General features: G+C 43.9%; 1 protein-coding gene across 2 annotated transcripts in view; it reads left to right on the top strand.

Moving 5' to 3' along the window:
- Epb41l3 (erythrocyte membrane protein band 4.1 like 3) overlaps positions 1 to 14,604 on the top strand; it is a 212,318-nt gene extending 197,714 nt beyond the window's left edge. For both annotated transcript variants that reach the window (XM_038315264.1, XM_038315263.1), the window contains exons 16-21: positions 9,312 to 9,668; positions 10,588 to 10,719; positions 11,449 to 11,547; positions 11,945 to 12,025; positions 12,298 to 12,414; positions 13,525 to 14,604. In XM_038315264.1, the coding sequence (XP_038171192.1) occupies positions 9,312 to 9,668; positions 10,588 to 10,719; positions 11,449 to 11,547; positions 11,945 to 12,025; positions 12,298 to 12,408 (780 nt within the window). In that variant the 3' untranslated portion in view covers positions 12,409 to 12,414; positions 13,525 to 14,604. The remainder of the gene's footprint in view (positions 1 to 9,311; positions 9,669 to 10,587; positions 10,720 to 11,448; positions 11,548 to 11,944; positions 12,026 to 12,297; positions 12,415 to 13,524) is intronic.
- Positions 14,605 to 21,278: the final 6,674 nt, after the last annotated feature.

Genomic DNA, 21,278 nt, shown 5'->3' with positions numbered 1-21,278 from the left:
ATCATCCATTAGAGAGCATCCTGCTATCTCTCCCTTTCAAAATAAATCATTTTTGGAAATTGCATCTTTAGAGCACTGTATTGATTAGCCTCCTTGTCAAGACCCTTTTGTTGTGAGATATTTGCCCAAGGAGCTGTGAGAGAATAGAACATTCAACCTCGACTCTTGTGTGAGAGAAAGCCTTTAAGCAGTAGTGTACCTACAATACTGAAGTCCTTGCAGAGAAAGTAAGAATCAAATTACACCCATTGTTTGAGAGTCTTTGAAAGCTGTTTATCGAAAGGGCCAGTATCTCATTATCTTTCCTCTCAGGACAAACCCGATCCCAGCTGAAAAGGAAAGAGTTGGCTACCCGTCTGAGTTACTCTGAAAAAGTTCTTTTTAGGCAGAACGAATGAAAGTGTTGTTTCCAAAGTCTCCCTGTACCATTAAACACCAGTTCTACTCAAATCAGGAGACAAAATTTAACACTCAGCCTGATTTGGTCAGCATAGCCTTTGCATTGCTAAGAGTAGCCCCTGCAGACTAAGGCAGTGGATCAATGAATAAAGCATTCGCTATAAAATCATGAGGATAGGAGTTTGATGCTTCCCCAAAATGCACCCTGAAGCCAGATGTGATAGTGTGCCTCGGGAGTCCCAACATACCTGCTTCAAAAAAAGTAGGAATCAAGAGAGTCCCCCAAAGCTCCTGGGCCACCTAAGTTGGCATAAGCAGCAGTGAACAAGAATCCTCAACCCTCAAGCATGGTAGAACACAAGAACTTAAGACCCAAGGTCGTCCTCTGACCTCTGTATGCATGCTGTGCCACATGTATGCCCTCCCTCACACTTATAATACTCATATGCATGCACAAATGTGTGTACACACATACACACACATTTTTTTTTTTTTAGAAAAAGTCACTTACCTATTATGATGTTGTAGGTTTTATTGTAATTTTCAAATCTGGATTATTTTATTTCTCTTATCCCTTCTGGGAACAATTTTCTGTCTCTAAAGTATGTTAGATACTGGCTTAAGTTTTAAATACACAAATCGAAACAAATAGCCACCAAAGCAAAACAAAGTAAAAATAAGAAAAAAAGAAAAAAAGGGAAAGAATCCCAGTATCTCTTTCCATGCTGATACTAAAGGAAATAGTAGATGCTAGCATTTTTGAATGAAAATTCGGGTAGTAAGAGATTATATTAATAAACATGAAGACTTTAAAAGTCAAAGCTATAAGACTAATAAGACATTACTTCCGAATCTTAGAGGATGATGTTGAATTGACGGTGGGAGGAGGTGGTGCTTTGACTGCCCTGAGGGCTCCCTGGATGCCATGCCTTCTCTGTGTGAGTGTAAACAGTCAAGGCAGCCAAGAAAGGCCCCTTTGCAACATAAAAGTAGCTAAAGGGCAATGCCACTTAGGTCCACAGACGGAGAACTGCAGCACTACATGGTGGCTGCTCCCACCCCTCTGCAAGAGCTCCATGCTCCTGTCACTATCGTGAGGACATGAAATCTCAGGAGACAGTTGTCTGCGTGTGGGGAGCTGGAGAATGGTGGATGCTGTGGTTCTAGAAAAGCTAGGGACCTCAGGGCCTGGAAGATGAGAGCTGTTTTCACTTGCTTCAAGCCCTATGCTTCCCTAGACAGCTGGGCAAGGCAGAGCAACCCCTGCGTTCCATTGTGTTCTTCAGAATGAGACGGTTGTCAGTGGCATCCACGTTTATAGTCCAGCTGGGAGCCCTATAGATAGCCGTAAGAGCAAAGAAAACATTCTGATTCTCTAAATCACCTCTGTTTTCTATATTTAGACTTCGGCTTTTCTTTCTGGCTTCATGAAAAGCAGACAGTCTCTTTAACCTCAGCTAGGAACGTACAAAGCACATTGGTTTCCAGACTCAAAAGCAATCGGTTTTATTTTGGATGGGGGACAGTTTTGAAAGAATGTCAATTGCTTGGTGTCACTCTGTTTCTTGGTGTGGACACTTTAATTATCCAGTGTAGAAGGAATCCCAGTTGTGTCTATATAAAAATATTTAACTTATTTTTTAAATTTGCATCACAAATAAAATAATACTATTTTGTGTCAGAATCAATAAGATACTTGGATTCAATAACCTCATATTTATGACCCCAACTTAGTTGTTTTCTGGTTTTCTTTTTTTAAATGAATTTCAGTGAGAAAATATATTTTGAAAAAACTAATGATCAGATACTTAATTTTATCATTTTCTTATCTATGGTGGTTTAATACTAATTGTTACTTCTAAAAATGATACCATTGATGAACAATTACAAGCATACTAAAGTTAAAAAAATAATGATTATATTCTGAGAATTTCATGTGTTCACTGTACGTAAGTCAGACTTTGATTGCCAGTGATTTCAGGTTTCACTGTTTGCATAAATAGCAGAGAAATAGCAGGGATGCCCTCAGAGCAGTGGATAAAACCAAGTCCTTGTTAACAAATAGATGAGTTCGTGTGAAAGAGACATATTCTCTTGAACACTGAGCACCAACAGTTCCCAAAATGGCCTTGGGCATGGCACACAGGACAGCACATTTTAGAGCTGTGTTCTTTAGAGGCTACCTTAGATACCAAAATTTTCCAAATCCCATTCCAAAAGCACTATTAATGCCTGTGAGGTACCAATATTGTCCTCTTTTGCATGTGGGCAGTAAATCCACAGGTATATTCACTGTATAGTCTAGTGAGCCTAGGAGGTATAGTGCATCTAATACAGTATAGCTTTGAGACAGACGCTGACTACAGTTGATTCCTACTATTTATAGCTTCTTGTTTATATTTACTGTCAAATATACCTATTCTCTAACGTTTATTATTAGAAAACCTTCATAATCCAGGAGAGAATGGGTGTTAGGAATTTTGTATCCCTGAATAGGACTTTGCATCCCAAGTATATTGCAGTGTACTGTTTAATAACTAAATAAAATGGTTGGCATATGCACTTGACTGTATCCTTGGCTGTAATGAGGCACAGTGTAGAGGCTTTAGTTTATTAGTAGTTTATCTCTTGGTTAGTAGAGGCACTGGTTGGGTTGAAAGGCAGACCATGAATAGACTGAGTTTATACCTATCCCCCTATTGTTAACAAACAGCGCGCGAGATTGGACCTTGGCGGGTGGGTCCAATCCATAACAGGTGAGAAACAGTCCATGGAGACAGAACTTACGTGGGGAGTTTTATTGGGAGAAAGGAAGGGAGATGGGGAAGAGAAGGAAGGGGGAGAGAGAAAGACAAAGAGAGGTGCAGAGAGAGGAAGAGGAAAAAGAGATAGAAGTAGGCAGTTTTGTCTTTTAAAGGGACAGGATACTGCCTGCCCTGCATGCAGGTCTGAAGCAGGGGTGATGCACTCTGCAAGGTCCCTTAAGGGGCGGGGCCGGGTGTGCCTGGATACTAACACCTATGTTAGTTGTTTCTGTTGTTGGCACACAGTTCTAAATGTGGCCTGTTGATGTTTCCAGTAACAGGCACATATTTTTAAAATTAGTTTTTTTAGGCCAGTACATTTCCTGAAAACCACTGTTTGGGTGCCTGGTTTTTCCCTAGCTTTATATTTGGATTAACATTTATCTTGATGATTATAATTAGAGGTCTAACAGCATTATTCTGGAAGAATATCTGTAATTTTGAACTTCTTTTTTTTTGTCCCTCATTTCTGTTTGAAAAACAGGTTATTGAGACTGTTTGTTTTAAATCTGAATCCAATTCGTAGTAAATTTTATCTATTGCAATGCCCTCCTCCAGAATTACAACAGGATAGGAATTATTTTCTCCTAAATAAAAATGGGTTACTTACCTCTCATTAGAAAGAATCATCTAATAATAGTATAGTTACAATTTATAGTAGGTCCCACAAAATGTTCCAGCTGTCCCCCTACAGTGAATTCAGTGTAGTTCTTTCTAAATGACTAGTAGACAAATAGTCACTTCCTTAGTAGAGGCGCTGGTTAGCTTGGGAAGGAGACCATGTGTAGAATTTAATTCTAAACCTGTCCCACTATGTTAGCTGTTTCTCTTATTGACACAAGGTTCTGAATGTGGCCTAAACTCTAAAGAGTTTTTATTGAAGTTTATTGTTTATAATGATATGATTTGCTTAAAGAACTTCATTCTTCCAGACATTCTTTCAGAAACTTTGAATTTCACCCGATCATTTTTAGTTGAATTTCAAAACTGTTCCTTCTACCCCTACTGTCTGGAGTTGTACAATATACAGGGACAGACCTGGTAGCAGGAGGATCACCTCTTGAGTTAGGGTTATTTAATACTATAGGAAGTAGGGGCTGCAGAAATGGCACAAAGGTTAAGAGTACTGCCTGCTCTTCCAAAGGTCCTGAGTTCAATTCCCAGCAACCACATGGTGGCTCACAACCATCCGTAAGGAGATCTGGTGCCCTCTTCTGGCCTGCAGGCACACATGCAGACAGAATACTGACAATACTATATACATAATAAATAAATAAATCTTTAAAAAAAATACTAAAGGAAGTAACAAAGCAATACTTTAAAACCCGAGAGCCAGTTCTCACATCAAAGGATGAAATTAATGTTCCTTGATTCTGTAAAGAAAACTACGATTTGATCTAAAGTTCCCACTCAGATCATCTGAAATTAACTTTAAAAAACTTATTCATCATATTATAAAAGTTCAAGTAAAGTTTGACTTTTGTTTGCTTGGAAGCCAACAGAGACTTCTAGTCAAAATAACTGGGTTTATTTAAGTGAATGGTGTTCCAGTTTGCTCTTGGTACTGTGATAAGATTTATTAAAAAAAAAAAAAAAAACAAAAAACAAAAAACAAAAAAAAAACAGCACTCTGACCAAACCAAAAGAAACGTAGGGAAGGAAGCAAAGGGCTTATTTGGCTTACAGTTCCAATTCACAGTCCATGATTTGAAGTCAAGACAGGAAGTCAAACAGGAACTTGCAGCAGATACCATAAGGACAGCTGTGTGCGGACAGACGCACTGGCAGGCTCATGCTTAGCTGGCTTTCTTATGTAGCCCAGTGCCATCTGCCTAGGGAATGATACCGCCTACTCGATTAGCAACCAAGACAGCTTCCAACAGAGATGCCAACAGGCCAGTCTGGTCTGGGGAATTCACCCACTGAGGTTCTCCCTCTCAAAGGACTCCAACTGTATCAAGCAGACAGATGGAGCTTTACCAGGACAGATGGCTAATACACCAGCCATATGTCTCCTTCACCACCACATAGCGTGTGCATATTGGATGTTGGTTAGAATTGGAAGTGAGCGTTTCTCCCATCACTTTTAAAATTATTTTCTTCATACTTTCTTTTAGTGCATACTTACTATTAGGGCCATGAGAGAAGCCCGGTGAAATGCCAAGCAACCCTTCATACCACTCCTATACGCTCTATGTTTGTGGAAATGTGAAATGTCTTTGAGTTGTATGAGCATCCATTTCAGGAAATAGCGTTGCCCATTTGGAGACGGTTATTAAAACTTGGAGTGATTCTAGGTCACATTTCAAATGAATAATTCTTCCAGGAAAGCATGAATGACTATGTATCCGCAGATGATATGGTGATCGCTTCCTAACTGTCTCTCTGGAAAATGTCTACCCCCTCTTCTCCAACCCCCTCTATCCAAACAGCCTAAAGAAGAGAGAGAGATTTCTGAGAAAGTTGTATTTTTACAGCAAGGAAGTTCACCATTCCTTGAGTCTCAGGTAAAAAAAAAAAAAAAAAAAAAGCAAACATGGATTATACTTCGGGAGAGGGAATTTCCTTAGTACGTTAGTGATCAGTTACATATTGCTCATATGTAACTAATTGCTCATCATTTATCATATTACATAATGATAAAAATTACCATTGAGGCTCTGGGTCTAGCTGTGATAATCTTCTGAAGTTCCCCCGCTGCCAGTTTTCATCTACAGACTGCTACTGTTTCTAATGCCTTTGACTGATTTGGAATGCTCTGAACTTACATCGGTTTTCTCGCTAGCCCGGTGTGGTCAAGAAAATGCACGAAGGCGTCTCTGCTGATTCTGTGGCTACTTCTCATCAGATAATTTTCCAGAAAACTGTCCCGTCGACCCTAGAGGTTATTCTTTTCAATTTATTTCTTTCAGTCCAATGCCAGCATATAGATCAACCTACAGTTATTCTGCTTAACACAAACGTATATCTAGATTCAGGTTTTCGGGCTACAGTAAATAGAAAACAGCACTCTCGTTTCAGATGTAAAACAAAATGCTCCGCCTACTCTGGTTTGATCTTGCGTCCTTCCGCAACCTGGTAGGCTGGTTAGCTGTTAGCCCACGGTGTCTGCACAACCTGGTAGGCTGGTTAGCTGTTAGCCCACGGTGTCTGCACAAGCTGGTAGGCTGGTTTAGCTGTTAGCCCACGGTGTCCTGTTAGCGCTCCTGTAGGCCAAAGTTCCTTGCCTTTCTTCTGTCCTGTTGAAACTAATGCTGAAGAAAGTAGGAGAGGGGGGCTGGAGAGATGGCTCAGTGGTTAAGAGCATTGGCTGCTCTTCCAAAGGTCATGAGTTCAATTCCCAGCAACCACATGGTGGCTCACAACCATCTGTAATGAGGTCTGGTGCCCTCTTCTGGCCTGCAGGCATACACACAGACAGAATATTGTATACATAATAAATAAATAAAATTTAAAAAAAAAAAAGAAAAGAAAAGAAAAAGAAAGTAGGAGAGGAATTACTGAGCCATGGAACTGTAGTTCTAGCTGAGAGCAGAACACTCCACGGACCTCTGAGTCTTGTTTATAAAGGGCCCAGTCAGTAGTGGCTCATCAGGGGACATGCCATTACCGTACCTTGAATACAGGTGCACTCAGTATGCATCGATGCCAAGTATAGTCATGAATTGACTTCCCTGGATAAGGAAATAAACTTGCAGGCACGGAAAATGGCATTGACAGAAACCTGGAGAATACCTTCCTTGTGAAAATACCACTATGTGAAGCACTCTAGAACAGAGAACGTGGAAAACTGTCTTTCGTGCCCACATGTGTAAAGTTGAATAGTTCAGTGATACCATCCAGCCTTAAGTAGAAAGCAACCAGCTGCTGACCATAATAAGGTCAAATAGGTTTCTTCTAAAATTCCTTGCCAAGACGTGTTCCTATTTAAAGTAACATGGAATTGCAACGCTACCCCACAGAATGTATTCTGGGCTGAAATTAGTAGACTTTAGGTGAGAAGGACTCCAGCCCTAATTCTTAGATTATAGCGGCCACCCTTTGCTTCCGTCCTACCCCATGCCCGAGTGTAGTTTAGGCCTTGGTTTTTTTTTTATAAAGGATTCTTATTTTATAAACAAGATGCCATCAGCTTTTCTAATTTAGCTTTTATATTTTGAATATAGGGTACAGAGGATTGGGTTATTGTAGACAAAATACCCACTGAGGTAGTTGATGGTGATTCGAAAAAGATTGTCACTTACAAGGTGGTTACCGTGACCAGTAAAACTGGTGAGATCCCAGCCGACTTGCTAAAATCTGGTATGATTGACATGCACGGCTTCGATGACTTGACCAGAGACAAGCATCTTAAGGACGAGAACAAGCAGAAGATGTACACGTTAGGGAAATCCTATGACACGGTCTCTGGGAGAATTGTTACCATGACGGGGAAAGCTAAAGACGGGGAGAAAGCCGCACAGCCCTCTTTGCTGGAAGGCCTGCAGAAGACGGAGAGAGGCGCAGCAGAGGCTGCGAAGGTTGGTCCCTTGCTGGTAGAATACGAGGTCCTGGAATCCTTGACTGAAGAGAAATCCAGAAGGGGACCCGAGGTCCACACCCCGAAGCGGAGATTGTCAGAATCCCTGGCGCCCATCAAGGAAGCTGAATCTCGTCGGCAAAGCCCTGAGGAAGATGACACCCAGAAGGCTCCAAAGCTGGGAGAGGATGCGCCTTCCCAGCCCCGGTTCAGCAAACCGCAGCAGGTGCCCGAATGTGAGGTGCTGAAGGTAGGGCCCTTTGGCCCACGCAGGAAGAGCCTGTCTGAGTGGCGGTACTCCCAGGAACCGGCCTTTACTGTGGCTACTGCTCACTATGTCACCGAGTCCTCTGCATCCCAAGTGGTGGTAACCAGTGGCTCTCGTTCAGTCGCACCTTAAGATTCCAGCATGACGATTTTTTTTCAAGCAGCGCCCTTCCACCCCTGAACCTTTCCCGTTTCTCTTGCCGCTTTGACTTTACGTTGAGAGCAGCGAACCCAGCTTTCCCCCGCCCCCATGAATAAATCAATATTGCAGTCTAAAGTCAGCATTAAAACACTTTTCCCATTTTATTTCTAGCTGCCCGTTCCCAAGATGCCGTGATAACGCTGCTGTGGCTTGCAATAAAGGGGCGGGGGGGAGGGGGGAGGCTGGAAAATGACCTGCTTAAATCGGCGCCACCCTAAAACGTAATAACTCTCTGCTTTAGCTCACGAGGGCTCGTGGTCACCTAGTTTGCTATGTTATGCCTCCTCCATTGTTTGGTTTCCAAGCTCTATACGTGGACTCCTTCATTCCTCCTTCCTTTTTTTTCCCTCTGCCTCCAGTCTTGATAAGCAAGCCGCGAACACGTGAGCCTGAGGCGCCTCTCTCGTGCTTGACTCTTCCTCTCTTTGTCTACTCAGACTAAACAGTCCTCTGGGGAGAAGCTCATGGATGGCTCGGAGATCCTCAGTCTGTTAGAGTCGGCCCGAAAACCCACAGAGTTCATAGGCGGGGTTTCCTCTACGACCCAGAGCTGGGTGCAGGTGGCCGTTTGCTCCCATCCTTGGTGTTTGTGAATGTGCCCATTTGCTTTGCTTTGTGAGTTTGTGGCAGGTGTGTGTCTGTGTTCTGCACCCAAGTGGCATTGCCTTCCTGCACCTCAAAAATGTCCAGGGTGATTGCCCTTTGTGCCGCTGCATGTGTCTGTCAGGTAGCTTCCGTTCCACTTCAAGAATGCGCTTCCGGTACTCGACAGCAATGGCGTTAGGAAGTTTTGTCTCATCTGTTGGGTCTCAGAGCGCATTCAAAGCCGGTGTGAATGTGCAGCAAAGCTTCCATTCCCCTTTCTCCACTTGCATATTTTACTCCATTCTGTTTCTCCTGCCATTGCTGAGAAACCCGTGCGGGTCCCAATGTGCGTGCCAAAGAGGCACACGGCAAAGCTGGCGGGAGAAAGGAAAGCTGAGTTTGTTTCCATCGGTGTTTGTTCAGATGAGCTCCGGATGCCGGCTTTGGACATCCTAGTGAGCAGCTTATGGGGGAGGAGGGGTTGTTTGTTTTGTTTTATGGAAGGTCACTCAGACACTGTACTCTTCCCGTACAGAAACTGGAAACGAAGACGGAATCCATTGAAACTGAGGTGGCGTCTGCCCCGCCCTCGCAGCCCCCCAGCACTGAGAAGGTGCTGCAGGAAACCACCGTGGTGGAGGAGAGGCGTGTGATGAACGTGCAGGGCAGTGGGGATGCTTCTCACACAGTGGGGGATGACACAGATGCTGCGGAGTCCACACCCGTGGATCCGCACAGCATAAAAGGGACAGAAGCAGCCAAGGAAGAGAGAGGAGAGGTGGCCGACAAGTCTGTCCCTGAGCAGGAACAGCCTGCCACTGTCTCCCGTGAGGAGGAGCAGGTGGAGGCTACACACCCTTCCGAGGCTTCGGAACAAAAGTCTCATTTTGAGGTAAACGGTAGTTACTAATTCGCTCAGGTGATACCCTGAGGCTTAGATCAGTGTGAAAGCAAAGCTACATTTAACTTTATGCCTCATGTTGCACTGGGACTTTGGCATGGGGCCTTTGGTTTTCCTCTCCATTCCGTTGCTTCGCATGGCAGTGAAAGACCCCCATGCTTGTTTCCAGATTTGGGGTCACATAGAAACATAAAACTAGTAAAGTAGTGATAACGTATAGCTTCAGGAAGCAGTTTCTGTCGTGAACATAACTGACAGAAAGCATGGGGAACCAGTGATTAGCTATGAGAAAACTGCAGGGCCACAAAGATGGCTCGGTGGCTAACAGCGCTGGTCACACAAGCCGAGTTCAGTCCCTGGAACCCCCAGTGGAAGAGGAGAACCAGGTTCTGAAAGTTGCCCTCTGACCTACATGCACACAACAACAATAATAATAACATAAATGTTTTTAAATGAAAAGTTGGCATTTATTTCTGATCCATTTACTTTTCCAGAAGGACCAGAAAGCATTCCTCCAACTTCCAGAACTTTCTTCTCTGTCAGCTTTTACTGAGATCCTCCACACATGGGTGGCTGATGATTTAGGACTTGCCTCATCCTCCTTGGTTACTAGTTTAAAACCTCGTTTATAGGTTTAACTCTATCAGTGTTTGCATATGCGATTGAAAAGAAGGAGCAGATTGTTTTTTAATTTCCTTTAAAACATTTCTGTTGCCTTAAACATTCTCTGTCCACAATTGCTGGGTTTTGGCGGGAGACTGACACGGATTTATTGTGTGCCGTGATCCATATCTTCCCTCCTCATTTAATGTGGAAACTTTTGTCACAAACAAAAGACACCAAGAGGAGAGAGAAGTCAAACCACGTGTGCGCCTCGGTAACCCCTCCCCCTTGCTTCCCACTGATGCAGTCATCCACTGTGAGAATGGAAAGTGTGAGCATGGGCAGTGTTTCTCCAGGAGGAGGCAAGCTCGACATCTCTACCAAGGAAGTGCCAGTAGTTCACACAGAAACCAAAACCATCACATACGAGTCCTCACAGGTAAGACGGGAGGCCTGGCCGCTCTGTGGCGTCAGGCATACACAGTAGCAGTCCAAGAGGCTGAGAGGATCCAGCATCCAAACCGTCTGTCAAGACCAGTGCTACACTGTGGTTTTATTACTTATTGGGGAGCCACAGGGACTCCCCAAGGCTTTAGATAACCTTGGCATAGGAAAGCCTCAGAGACCTGGGTGTGCAGCTATGGACCATAAAGAGGACTGGGCTACCCACTACATCTCCATTTGTTAACCCTCCTCGCCTGTGGCTTTGCCTAGAGTTTACTCCCATCGCTCCCAGGAGCTACCTGAATTGGCCTATTGGAAAGCGATTGTTCCTTCCTTCTAAGGAAGTAGGTTCCAGGTTTCCCATGGATGCTCCAGTTCCTTGGCTAGGCTACTATAACATTTCTTAATAATGTGTGGACATGCTCAGATATAGTTTAAATAATCACTAGGTGACTTACACTACCTTGCACAATGTAAATGCAATGGGTGGTTGCATTAAATAAATAAAATAAGTGTGGTTGTACTCCAATGTTTAGCAAATATGTGGACACGTCAGTCTAGTCGCAAATAATTTCTGAGTAGTTTCCATCTGTGGTTGATTGAGTCTTCGCATGGGGGGAGCCCAGTTCACCCTGTCACTGTACGGCATTAAGGAATGGAACCGTCCTGTGAAGAAGAAATGTAACCACATGTGTGTGCTGTGTGGGTTCCTGTCCCTGCTTAGGTTGACCCTGGGGCCGATCTGGAGCCCGGTGTGTTGATGAGTGCCCAGACAATCACATCGGAAACCACTAGTACCACCACCACCACACACATCACCAAAGTAAGTGGAGCCAACACCCACAAGCGCTAATCCTGACAGCTGGAGAAAGGCATTGGTCACCAAAACCCCCAGCAGAATGGGCTGCACGGGAATTCCTTACTCGCCTATCCGGTGTCGAGCTAGCTGTATTAAAAGTGGAGCTGAGAAACGTCAGTGTCTCCCATGAACTTGTCAGCCTCTGCCAGTTTCTGTTGAGGATTCATTCTGGTATCCTTGCTGGTATCCCAGGGAGGGCAAAGAGTAGGTCTCATAGAAACTGGCCCTGCTAAGCCCAGTGGGCTGTGCTTTTGACAGTGAACCTGGGGGAATGAACGACAGTGGCACTTGATGCCACTCCCGCCTTCTGCCGTTCCCCAGTGAGTCGCTCACACTCACAGAGCTTTTCTGTTTCCTCTAGACTGTGAAAGGTAGCATTTCAGAGACGAGAATTGAGAAGCGAATAGTCATCACAGGAGATGCCGACATTGACCATGACCAGGTAGTGTGTGTGAGACGGTAAACACTCTGGCAGAGAAGTCAATGTGAACTTATGGGCCTTTTGGTTCCCAATGCTAATCTTCTAGTTCAGCATATATCCTAAAATAGTTTCTGAGTTGACTTTGCAGAATACGATTTCGAATCCTTCCGTAATCACTGTACCTCATTGTTAATTGTGGATATAGATTTAGCTCATAAGTCTACACCTTGCTATGGCTCATGCATGTCCCACCTCCTTTTTGTTTTTGCCCTTCTGTGGTTTCCTGGGGATAGGCTCTGGCTCAGGCAATTAAAGAGGCCAAAGAGCAGCACCCCGACATGTCAGTGACCAAAGTAGTGGTCCATAAAGAGACAGAAATCACACCAGAAGACGGAGAGGATTGACCAGAGGTAAGAGGTGACGTTGATTCTCTAGGCTTGCCTCAGCTGGCATGCAGCATGGGGCGCCTCCCTCCCATCCTTTGCTGCATCCCCCCCCTCCCTTGGTTCTCTCATTGGCATCCGTGGGGCTGGCTGGCTGGAAGATGGACATCTGTTTGTGGGTACTGGGGTGCCTCGGCTGTGGAGAAGCCATCGTTAGAGCTGTGTTTGCACCCACGCCAGGTAGAGGCGAAGGGAAAGCCGGGTCCTTGCTTTGCCTTGTCCCACCTCTGCACTTTTCCTCTGGGCTTTGCATTCTTCGCATCGGCCAAATTTGAAATATCTAATTTGATTTCGCTCGCCCTGTGGCCTAGTAGAAACTCAAGCGGGTTCTTCTGAGAAGCTGAATGTGTGTTTCCACTGGCAGAGAAATTAGCTGTACTCCTTCAGGCTTTTGACGACAACATCGTCCCTTGGAAGCACGCTCTTCCAAGACAAATGTCTGTGCTTCAGACTGACTTAGTTTGAAACTGAGCACCCACTTCCTTTCCGAATGCCTTATACTTCCTGTATTCTGTGACTGACTTTCCCCATCGTACTTTGTCCCAAAGGGAGGCGACAATGCAGATTTGTGGTCATGTTTTCCTCCGGAAAGTGCATGCCTTGCCAATCTGTGTGAGCAGCATCATGAGCAGACTCCGCCCTCTCTGTGTGCACAGCCCTGTCATGTCAAGAACTCAGGTGGCCGTGCATATCCTTAGGTGGGCTGTGGATGCTGAGTGCAGTTGTACCTACTTACTTACATGTGAACTTCTGGAATAAGATACTGAAAAGAGGTTGTCCAGATCCATTTTCTGAAGCATTTAGGTTAATGAGTAATACCTCTTTTAAAAATAAGAAAAGTAAATGCTAAAGTCACTCAGACCCAAAATAATAGAATTCTTGAAAGAGGAAAGCAAAAGTGAGAGAGGAAAAAAAAACATTTTTTTTTTCTCCAATGGGCTTCGGCCACTTGAGTGATGTAGGTTTGTTGCAATGTAACGGCCTCCCATCAGAATGAGCATCCTAACCTCCACGGCACCTTTTGTAACTGCTCGGATGTTTTCCGATGAGAAACTGATGGAACCTTTCTTCCCACAGGAATAACTCAGCTTGCACACGAACCCAGTCATGTGTAAACCGTTAGGAAAACCGGAGCCCATGTGGCGTTGTTCCCTCTTCTAACCCAACTGACTTGCATCTGTCCGTGGAAAAGTCCAGAAGAACTGACCTTGACCATTCATGAAAGACACTGGCAGAGAGATCTTCCCATATAAAGCAATCCGAATCGGCATCTCTAAACCGATACTGCATGAAGCGATGGTAAAAAAAAAAAAAAAATAATAATAATAATAATAATCACAAAAGAGCTGCACTTTTAATTTCTACCGAAATCTCTGTTTTCAACTCGACCTGCACGTTCATAGCCAACTGTGTAAACCGTGATCTCATGCAACACGTCAACAACTCATGCCTACCATAGTTGTTTATTAAAGTCTCCACAAAAATCACAGTCTCATAGGTGACAAATTCTGTTTACAAACAAATGTTAAGTACCCTAAAATGCTATCAGCCGTCTAGGTCCGGTGTGTCAGATTTACCCCAGATTAGATGTGCCAATAACCAACTTTATTCAGTGAACAACTTGAATCTTGTCCTTGTCTAATCTGGTTTGATTATTCTCAATCATAAGCAGTAATGACTCTCTGACCCTCTAGAAATACTTAATGCTTACAACCTTGCTTTGTGTCTCTAATTTGTTATAGTAGAATCGATTCTAGCACACTGATGTCATTTCTTCCTACTCATTCACTCTGGTCTGCGTTCCATCCAGAAAGATTCCCAGAATTGCCTAAGCAAACCCTCGATATGTGCATTATCATTGTTTGAGGAAGAAAACCTGTATTTTTGTTAGTTTACAATATTACGAAAATCCACTCCAGGAAGCTCTGCCGGGGCTGCTTTTTCTTGTTGTTTTTCTTTTCCTTGTATTTTTTCATTGATTTTTTTATTCTTTTACTTGAACAAAAAGGTGTTTTATTTACAAATCTGGTCCATATTTCCAATCTAGTGCAGAGCCAAGCCTTAAATTGTACAGAATTTCCACTGTAATTAAACTATTTAGTGTTTAGTTATAAAGAGCCTCCAGAAAGATATATTCTCCATTACACTGTCAACTGCATCCCAGCCCGTCGTGAATCATGTTACCGCACCGCGAAATAAAAATTGCAGATGCATCGAAAGCTCTAATTTTCTGTGTGGAATGATTCTGGTTTTGTATGGTTTAGCCAGAGTTCACATTTGTGTGACACCAAAGGCCTCATCTAGCAGAAGTATAGAGCAATCCTTGCTAGACAGGGTTAGAGAGACCTTGGACGGTTGGGGATGATAGCAAAATAACGTTTGTAGAAACATTCAGTTACCTACCGTGCCTTCAAAAGGGCGGTATAGGCTCTCGTGAGAAAAGGAACTTGATGCTTCTGAGCACTCTTAGTTAGCTAAGAACCACTGCTCCTGAGAAAGCTGCTTTGACTGTGATATGGATGATGGCGGTCGCACAGTTGACAAGGGGGGACATGGAAGACTTCTGTCTCCCACCTCTACCCCCGCCTCCAAGAAAAGTAATAGCCTAGGCAGGATGTCATCAAAGAGAACTCAGAGAGTGTAACAGGGATGCTGAAGCGAAGCTCTCCACAACTGATGGCTTCTGGCAGGGGTGGGGAAGGACTCAGTTCTACTAAAAGGGCAGGTCACTGGGAGTTTGACCATGCTCCAGCGAGTATATAGAGAACACAAATTGGACTTGGGTTCTTTTGTTGTTTCTTTTTTGGTTGGAACAAGGTAGTCACATGGAAAGCCTAAGGAATGAGTGTGACTGGGGTGTATGATGCGAAATTCCCAAAGAATCGATAAAAAATGTTATATGGAAAAAAATAATAAAAATAGAAAACATTACTCTTTCAGATACCAGCTCCGCATAAATGAGACAGTGGGTGTTGCAAAGGCCTGCATGGCCTCTTCCAGGTGCTCATGGTGCGCAGGAAAGCTAAGAACCAAAGGAATGCCTGCCTTTATTGACATCTGCCGTGTCATGATTTACCTAGCTTTCTGACTTAAAGAAAAAAAATTGGAGGGGCTGGAGAGATGGCTCAGAGGACAAGAGCCCTGGCTGCTCTTCCAGAGGTCCTGAGTTCAATTCCCAGCAACCACATGGTGGCTCATAACCATCTATAATGAGATCTGGTGCCCTCTTCTAGCCCACAGGGATACATGCAGGCAGAATATTGTATATATAATAAATAATAAATAAATAATAAGACTTTTTTAAAAAATTGGAGCTAAGGATTTATAGCTCAGTAGGTAAAGTGCCCTACAGGTGTGAGAAATGAGTTCCAACCCTGCAACCCATAAAGAGGAGGGAGGGGCTGGAGAAATGACTCAAAGGTTAAGAGCACTTTCTGCTCATGCAGAGGACCCAGGTTTAGTTCCCAGCATCCACATGACAGCTTACAACCATTTGTCCATTTGTCATTATAGTTCCGGGGACCCCAAAAATCCTCTTCTGGCATCTGCAGGCACCAGGCATGCACACAGTGTACACGCATATATAGACAAACACTGATTACACATGCAAATAAATCCTTTTTAAAAACCCAGTGTGGTAGTGTGTTCTAGTGGTTCCATTGCTGGGGAGGTGGAAAAACGGACTGTTGCTTACTGACCAGCCAGCCTGGCCTAGTCAATGAACTCCGTACCAATGAGAGACCCTGTCTCAAAAGTCACGGTGGACGGCGCCTGAGAAATAGCATCCAAGGTTAATGTTAGCCACCACACTCCCATGCACATGGACACATACGTTCAAACACACCCATAAGGACACATACATGACACCAAAACAAACAAACAAAGCAGATTAGAAGTGCTTAGAAAGTTAAGTGCCTGCCATTTCTCTCTGAAAGTGCATCAGCTCATCAGGAAGCATTGCTTTGTGTCTGTTGGTGAGAAAAAATGCGTTCATGGGCCGGAGAACAACTCAGAGTGCTTGTTGCTCTTATGGAGGACCCATGTTTGGTTCCCGGCACCCAGCCGGAAGTTCTCAACCATCCGTAATGCCAGTTTCCAAGGACCCAGTGCTCTCTTCTGCCTCCTGGGAGGTGGGCACACGTGATGCACAGACACACATGCAGACAAAACATTCATATCATAAACCTAAAGAACTTTCTAAGGTGCATTGGAAAAGTTACTACTTTAACGTATAGAATTAGCACACTGTGTCCTGAGATAACCTGCTCAGTCAGAGTCCAAATTTTGCCTAGACTGGGTGTTCTTATTACCTCCATGTTTCTCTCCTTAGCAATGACAGGCGCTGTCAAGAGTCATATTTTCAGCTTTGTTTTCTTTCTCCGCTGTGCCCTGCACACTTCTCCCAGCTTCCACCTACAGCCAACAAACTCCAAGTCTCTCCTATGTATTTAGGTATATTTGTGATAGGAATACTTCCTTGTTAGCACTAAATTCATATTTTCTATTATTTTCATATGCTAATTACTACAAAAGTAGCAGCTAGAGATAAAGCACAACTTGGGCATCATAATCTATGGCTATAACAATAAGTCATTAGGAGCTGGTTTAATATTAAGTCCATTTAACAGAATAAGAGCTGCAGTTTCTACCTAGGGCCTATCTAATCCCAGGTTCTTTGCCCAGTATTGATGCCAAATGTGGGTTTCATCTTGATGAACAGACTTTAATCAGGAAGCAGTTGATCACTCCCATGGTAGTCAGGCCGTATTTTCATCAGTGATCATGTCTGGCCAACCATTACAGTAACTCGCAGTGTTCACAACTAGGGAAGATGAATGATGGCGTCCCATCTGGCAGCATGCACAGCACCTTCCAGCAGACCTGAAGCTGTGCACAGGCTATTCTGTTCACATATCCAAACCCTACATCACTCACTCTGATCTCCACCCCTGCTGCAGCCTTAGCACAGGTTAAAATCTATTCACACATCCAACCCCTGCGTCACTCGCTCTGGTCTCTACCCCTGCTGCAGCCCATTTACGTAATGAAGCTATCTTCTTCTGTTCATGTAGCCCTTGCTTTTGCAACTTTCCTATCAGCTTCCCTTGTTCTGTGCCTCCCAAAGCAGCAGCATTATCATTTTGTTGAGACAAGATCTTGCTGCATAGCCTGTCCAGTCTCGAGCTTTCTTAACAGCATTTTGCTTTGCCCTCCCAGGTGCTCCTGTTAGAGATTCACATCACATCTTTGATGTGTAATTTTTACAAATGGATTTTTTACACATCTGGAAGCAACCCTGTCAAATAAAAAACTAGGGCTATAATTTTTACTTATCTGGATCCTTCGATGGACTGTCTTCTTAGTCATGAGTCATAGATGGTAGCCCGTCCATCACAGTTCGTATTAGAGGGCTGCTCAGTATGTGTGCCCATGACTGAACATATCTGTCTCTTTGCCCAGTCTGAAACATCAGCTTTTCTGGATTTTTCTCTGAAACCCAAATCCTTTATGGGGCTGGTAAGGGTTCTGAAACAGGAAATGTTTCCACTGGAGGAGAAGCTCCCGATGTCAGCACTTCCTGCTGCAGAGACCTCATTAGCTCTGTGTCCATCATCCATGAACCACTCCTTAAAACAGAGGCACTCTTCAGCAAGACATGGCTTCCTCCTAAAGAGCTGCCATTAAGAGTGACATGTTGCTTTTAACTCCTTAACCAAACATTACACACACATCTGATCACCATCCTCATTTCAACTGACTTCTGGCTTGGGTCTGATTAATCAAAGTGTTCAAAACTTCATGTGTGTTTGAAGGTGGTCTCAGATTTGGCACTGTTAAGCCCAAACCCACGAGGTCCCCACACAAGCCAACAAGGAAACCAAGTCCTGTATGTAAAAGCAAAGAGCCTTTATTTTAATCAGGTTTGCAAACTTGGTCTCTACATATTGTCCTACATATTGGAATAACTGGAGAGCCCCCAAGCTCAATTAGAATTGGGTTTTTATAGTACTATAGGTGGGGGTGAGGGGTCTCCGAGGTTCAGGACCCCTTATTGGCTGACATTTGTCTAGGGGTGTCCTGGTGAGGTGCGCTGGCAGGCGATCCTATATCTACAGTGGTTGGAATGTTAGGTGTTTCCTTTGAATGATCTATTCTTGGGTAGGGGTCGGGTGCTTATGGTTCCTCTTGCAGCCAGGCATTGCCTTAGGGTAAACTACTGAGACTTGAACCTCTTATTAAATTTATCGAGGGTGGGGGCTGGAGAGATGGTTCAGTGGTTAAGAGCATTGCCTGCTCTTCCAGAGGTCCTGAGTTCAATTCCCGGCAACCACATGGTGGCTCACAACCATCTGTAATGAGGTCTGTTGCCCTCTTCTGGCCTGCAGACATACACACAGACAGAATATTGTATGCGTAATAAATATAAAAAATAAAAAAATAAAAAATTTATCGAGGGCCGAGTTCTATTCTGGCAGGTCATAATGGTTGGAAATAAAGAACTTCTTTTGGGTGACCTGTTCATACTTAGCTTATCATGGCTGGCCCCCACAACACTGTCCTATGAGAGACTACTAAATTATAAGATTCAGAAGAGGTGCCATTTGTGAACAGTTGAAGTCTTAACTACTCAAAATATCTTCTCGAAACACATCCAACTTTCGGTCTGTGCCCAGTAGAGCTGAGAGAACACACATAACGGTAGCCTTGAAGTTACTTTTGCCTTTATTCCATTTAGTTTAAGGTCTTTCACATCTTACTGTTCTTCCCTGCCCTACTGTCAACCCACATTATCCCCCGCCTGGACTATAGCATTAGATGTTCACAAGTCTCTAGATTCTTCTCATTCACCACCATCACATCATCAACTCAACTATTTAGGGTGCTCACTGATCAATTTTAGAAGCACCATTGTGAGACAACCAAGAGATCTGTGCGGGAACCTCTCTCAGTCGTCCCTGAGGTTTAATTCTAAACTCTTGAACTTTATACCCATCACATTATCCCTCAGCTTCCCATTTATTCTCCTTCTTTCTACAATGCCATCTTAATTCCTTTTCCTTTTCACTGTGTGTGTGCATGCATGCGTGTGTGCTTATGTGTGGGGGGGACTGCATATGCAGGTACATATGTGTGAAAGGTTGGAAGTGCATGTGTGTGCATGTCCATGTTGAGGCCCAAGATGTCGTCTTCTGTCTGATAGATTGAAGCAAGGTCTCTGGCTGAACCCCGAGCTCACCATTTCCACTCATCAGGCTAGCCAGTTTGCACTAGGGACTCTGTCTCTGCTTTCCATGTGCTGGGATTACAGGTGGGTTGCCACACCCACCTGGATTTAATGTGGGTTTTGAAGAGACGAATTCTGGTCCTTCTGTCTACATGGCAATGGGTCTCTCTGCCAAGCCATCCCCCAGTCATAGTGCATGCTACAATGTCATCTCTACCCTCGTGCAAGCATTAGGCACGATGTCCAAGTGACAGAGCAACTCATGCCCGTCATGATGGTCAAATGATGGTCAAATCTCTTGATAGTTACAGTGCAACTTTATCCAATGGCTTGAAATACAGAGTTCTGGGAGAGACAGCTAAGTGGTTAAAAGCACTGGCTGCCCCTCTAGAGGATCCGGGTCCAATTCCCAGCACCCACATGGCATTTCACGGCTGTCCAGATGGATCCAGTTCCAGAGACTCATTGCACCAGGGATGCTTGTGGTGCACATATCTGTGCAAGCAGGCAAAAGACCCCTACACACTAAATAGATAAATGAATGAATGAATAGATAAATAACAGGGTTCTAATACACATTTTGCTATGTAAAAGAATCCAGACACAAAGGTGAAAAACATTGTGTGGTGTCATTTATACCAGACACCCAAGTTTTTTACAGACATAAGGAAGAATGGTGGCTGTTGATTGCTTAAAGGAGGAGTAAACGGGGTGTTAATAGTTACAGGGTCGCCTTAAGACAATGAAAAATTAGGGAGAATGCTGGTGACACTTGGATGTACTTAATGCCCCTGAAGTGTGTGCACAACATGGTTTAAGCTGTAAATGTTGTGCCATGCTGTATTTGTTACACTAAAATTGTCCCAATGCACACTCTCAAAATTCTCACCACTGGACAGCAAAGTTGACCATTCATGCTACATGCCTACAGTTCCAGTCAATTTTTCAGCCTCCTGCTCTTTGTGGTGTGTCTTAGTCACTGCTCTTATGCTGTGAAAGGACACTATGATCAAGGTGGCACTTATAAAAGAAATCATTTAATGATTACAGTTTTAGAGGTTAGTCCATTATCATCATGGTGGGGAGCATGGTAGCATGCCTGGCTCTGGAGCAGTAGCGGAGAACTGAACTACATCCTGATCTGCAGGCTGGGATGGGGAGGAAGATGGAGAGAGAGAGAGAGAGAGAGAGAGAGAGAGAGAGAGAGAGAGAGAGAGAGAGAGAGAGAGAGAGAGAGAGAGAGCCTGGTGGCATGGGCTTTTGAAACTTGAAAGTCCATCCCCCTTGACACACTTCTTCCAACAAGGCCACACCTACTCCAATATATCACACCTTTATGCCCTATGGGGGACATTCTTACTAAAACCACTATACCTACAACTTGGCTAGATATTTGAAGGAAGGCTCTACTACGGGAGATTAAAGATTCAAAATGAGACTATGCAAAAGATTGAAAAAGTCAACAAAAGCCACATACCTAATAATTTTAATCTATCCGTGAAAGATCACTGTGCCAAGGAGGAACAGCCAGAGAACAAATAAACGTATACGTAATATCCGAAATGAAAATTCGGGAGAATGTCTGGGAACTCAGGGAAACCTAAAA

The sequence above is a fragment of the Arvicola amphibius genome, chromosome 18, assembly GCF_903992535.2.
Source record: "Arvicola amphibius chromosome 18, mArvAmp1.2, whole genome shotgun sequence".
Lineage (NCBI taxonomy): Eukaryota > Metazoa > Chordata > Mammalia > Rodentia > Cricetidae > Arvicola > Arvicola amphibius.
This window is presented reverse-complemented; position numbering and strand designations above follow the sequence as displayed.